Source organism: Mizuhopecten yessoensis, unplaced genomic scaffold (genome assembly GCF_002113885.1).
Source record: "Mizuhopecten yessoensis strain PY_sf001 unplaced genomic scaffold, ASM211388v2 scaffold9171, whole genome shotgun sequence".
In the NCBI taxonomy this organism is placed as follows: Eukaryota; Metazoa; Mollusca; class Bivalvia; order Pectinida; family Pectinidae; genus Mizuhopecten; species Mizuhopecten yessoensis.
The window spans coordinates 26,815-30,069 of NW_018407914.1; the positions used below are offsets into that span (position 1 = coordinate 26,815).

The 3,255-nt window shown below is 36.1% G+C and overlaps 1 protein-coding gene across 2 annotated transcripts in view; it reads left to right on the forward strand.

The window, feature by feature from the left end:
- The first annotated feature begins 518 nt into the window (after positions 1-518).
- Positions 519-3,255, forward strand: part of LOC110457513 (paraplegin-like) — a 65,809-nt gene continuing 63,072 nt past the window's right edge. For both annotated transcript variants that reach the window (XM_021508827.1, XM_021508828.1), the window contains exon 1: positions 519-788. In XM_021508827.1, the coding sequence (XP_021364502.1) occupies positions 627-788 (162 nt within the window). In that variant the 5' untranslated portion in view covers positions 519-626. The remainder of the gene's footprint in view (positions 789-3,255) is intronic.

Below are 3,255 nucleotides of genomic sequence, written 5' to 3' on the forward strand. Positions count from 1 at the left end.
TTCTGTTTATTACACACTTACTAATAAAAACTACTATCTTATGAAAAACGATTTTTTTTCTCCAAAAGGGGTGTGATATGGGTTTTGCGGGGTGATACGGGTTTTGGGGTGTGATACGGCGGGGGCTGATACGGGGTTTGGGGGGTGATACGGCGAGGGCTGATATGGGGTAGAGCAATTGTGTCGTATCGCATATACAAAAAACCCGTATTTATTAGTAAGTATGTAATAAATCCGGTTATATTACCAGTGACCAATGGTTAGGCCAAGAGCAAGTTGCCAATCTCTGTTATATACGTCTCTGCCCTGATCAGTATATATATTATTCGCGTTCAGACTGCACTGTAACATATGTCACTGGTCAGGAAATCACAAAACAATGTTAACGACTCTAGCAAAATTCTACATCTATGACTAGCAATAGTTATTAACATGCGATAAAAAATGTGTTTCGTAATGGTTGTAAAATAAATGAGACTGAACTCCTCATCCGGAATATTAGACATGTCGGCTTCGGACATTGTACACACAATTTCGACTTCCGGTACTTCTGGATGATGTTTGTGTTGATGAGAGCAGAAGATATTTAACTTCTAACATTTGAATGGAAAGTTTAACCTAGCGTTATGGAAAGAGTTTGTATGTCTCGACATTTGCAGGAGGTACTACGTACCTGTAGGAGACGAAATATCAGTGTGTCATATGGCGGACTAGTAGTACATGGCTTACGCAACTACTGTAGGTCACCACATGCCCTACATGGAGATGCATACAAACATTGCCAAAGTGTAAGTTGGTTTAATCATATTCAGCCTCCAAGTACCATAGCTGTGTTGTTAGCAAATCAGAAGCTCTATACACATTTTAAAATTGAAGTGTTTCCTTACTGTAACAGTTACTGGAGCACCGGCAAATCTGGTTTTATAGTCAAATATGACTATACGTATATATATATATATATAGGACGAATGTAAACAAACACACCACGTATGTATTTAGGACGAATGTAAACAAACACACCAGTACTGGTCGTAATTAGTTATCTTGTGCACCTTGATTGAAATGTTGACCAAACAGGTGCGAGTCGGTGAAATGGAATATTTTTACCTAAAAACTCAATTTCCGTTAACTTTGTTGAATGTCACCGTTGCAATTCTTGGTACTTGCATCTTGTTGAGACAGGAATATTAACGATTTCTGTACCAAAACACGAAATATTTCACTCCCTTCCGACACATGTACAACTTTCAATGCATGTGTTGATCCGAAAGTACGCCTCACCTGGGGATGAATCTGCATCATCTGGATGCTTATCTTCAGTAACACATTTAGAAGACACCATATTAAATAGACATAATAATAAATAATAATAATAATCTTTATTTAACGTGGTGTACAATTGTCAACAACAAACATATATTTATAAGCTCCGTAGAGCTTTTATTACGACGACGCTAAGGGAACAAATGATGTTTTCGTGGTGGAGGAAAACCCACGGGGGGAAACCACAGTGCCATCGGAGGGATAACAACTATCCCTATCAGACATCACTCTCTTTTTTCCCACCACCGCTGGGGATCAAACCGAAATTCTTGGGATAGCGAGTGGTCTGAAGCTCACGCTTGATAGCACACAGTAGTACAATGACTGTGCATGTTAGCGATCACGGCTACCGAGACATGCTATAGTTTGTATCTAAATATATGTGATGTATATATATGTTGGCAGGACTCGCACAACTAAATAATTTACTATAAGTTATTACTTTTAACACTAACGGATAATTTATTATTTCCTTTGCCATTACAAACACTAGGTTTGTCTTAGGAACCAGATTTGTTTAAATTGTGCATAACTAACGTGACTCTGATTTACAGGTAGGCCATACAGATATTAAATAAGATAAGGATTACTCCCCGACCAGAAATAACATATACATGTCAAATTTTTGAAATCCCCATGGGGGATTTCAAAAAATTAAAACATAGATAAGATGTGTGTATACACACCAACTAAAGACAAAATAACCCTTTAAAATGACATTTTGAGTTATTCTTTTAGATGAAATATTTAGACCTTAGAATATATGAACAATTAATATAAGCATATTGACTGATTGAAAACATTGACTTATTGAAAACACTAAATTTAAGGATCCAAATCAGGAGTCTCCCTCCTCAATAAGGATCAAGGGTTGGCAAGTATAAATCCAAGTTACCTATAACTATCACTGGATCAACCAGGAGCTCTATCAATCGTACCTTTTTGGTTGATGTCTGATCCGAAACAGAAAAACTGAATTGTGAATGCACAGCTTTATATTCTAATCCCCCTTCATAGGCGCAAGCCCAGCAACACGGCCAATTGACATTGCATGTCCATAGGGGCAGTACTAGTGCCTGCGCCAAATCAGCAGTAATTCACAAGCGGCGGTTCTTTCCCCGATTCCAATGGTAAAGTAAGCTAACTAAAGTTATACATCACACATTAATCAGGGTGCCACAGCCCCTTTATTGGGATAACAGTTTCTGATTATAGTTACTGTTGTATTGCTGTTGTATTGCTGAAATGGATGAAAATATAAAATAAAAACACAAAATTCTTAAATTATTAGGAGCAAATAGGTTGACATTTTCAACATAAACCTATTATATAAGATGAGGTTTAACAATCGTACACAAAACTATAGGTTAGTTCTGATGTCCTACCTTTTTTATTAATCCCAAAAAATAATGCCTCTGTTAAAAGCTGAGTGGCTGTAAAATAAAACCTAGAAAATCTCATGTTCGTGTTCAAAGAAAATCTCATGTTCGTGTTACATAGAAAATCTCATGTTCGTGTTACATAGAAAATCTCATGTTCGTGTTACATAGAAAATCTCATGTTCGTGTTACATAGAAAATCTCATGTTCGTGTTACATAGAAAATCTCATGTTCGTGTTACATAGAAAATCTCATGTTCGTGTTACATAGAAAATCTCATGTTCGTGTTACATAGAAAATCTCATGTTCGTGTTACATAGAAAATCTCATGTTCATTTTACATAGAAAATCTTATGTTCATGTTACATAGAAAATTTCATGTTTGTGTTACATAGAAAATCTCATGTTCGTGTTACATAGTAAATCTCATGTTTGTTTTACACACAAAATCTCAGGTTCGTGTTACATAGAAAATGTCATGTTCGTGTTACATAGAAAATGTCATGTTCGTGTTACATAGAAAATCTCATGTTCGTGTTACATAGAAAATCT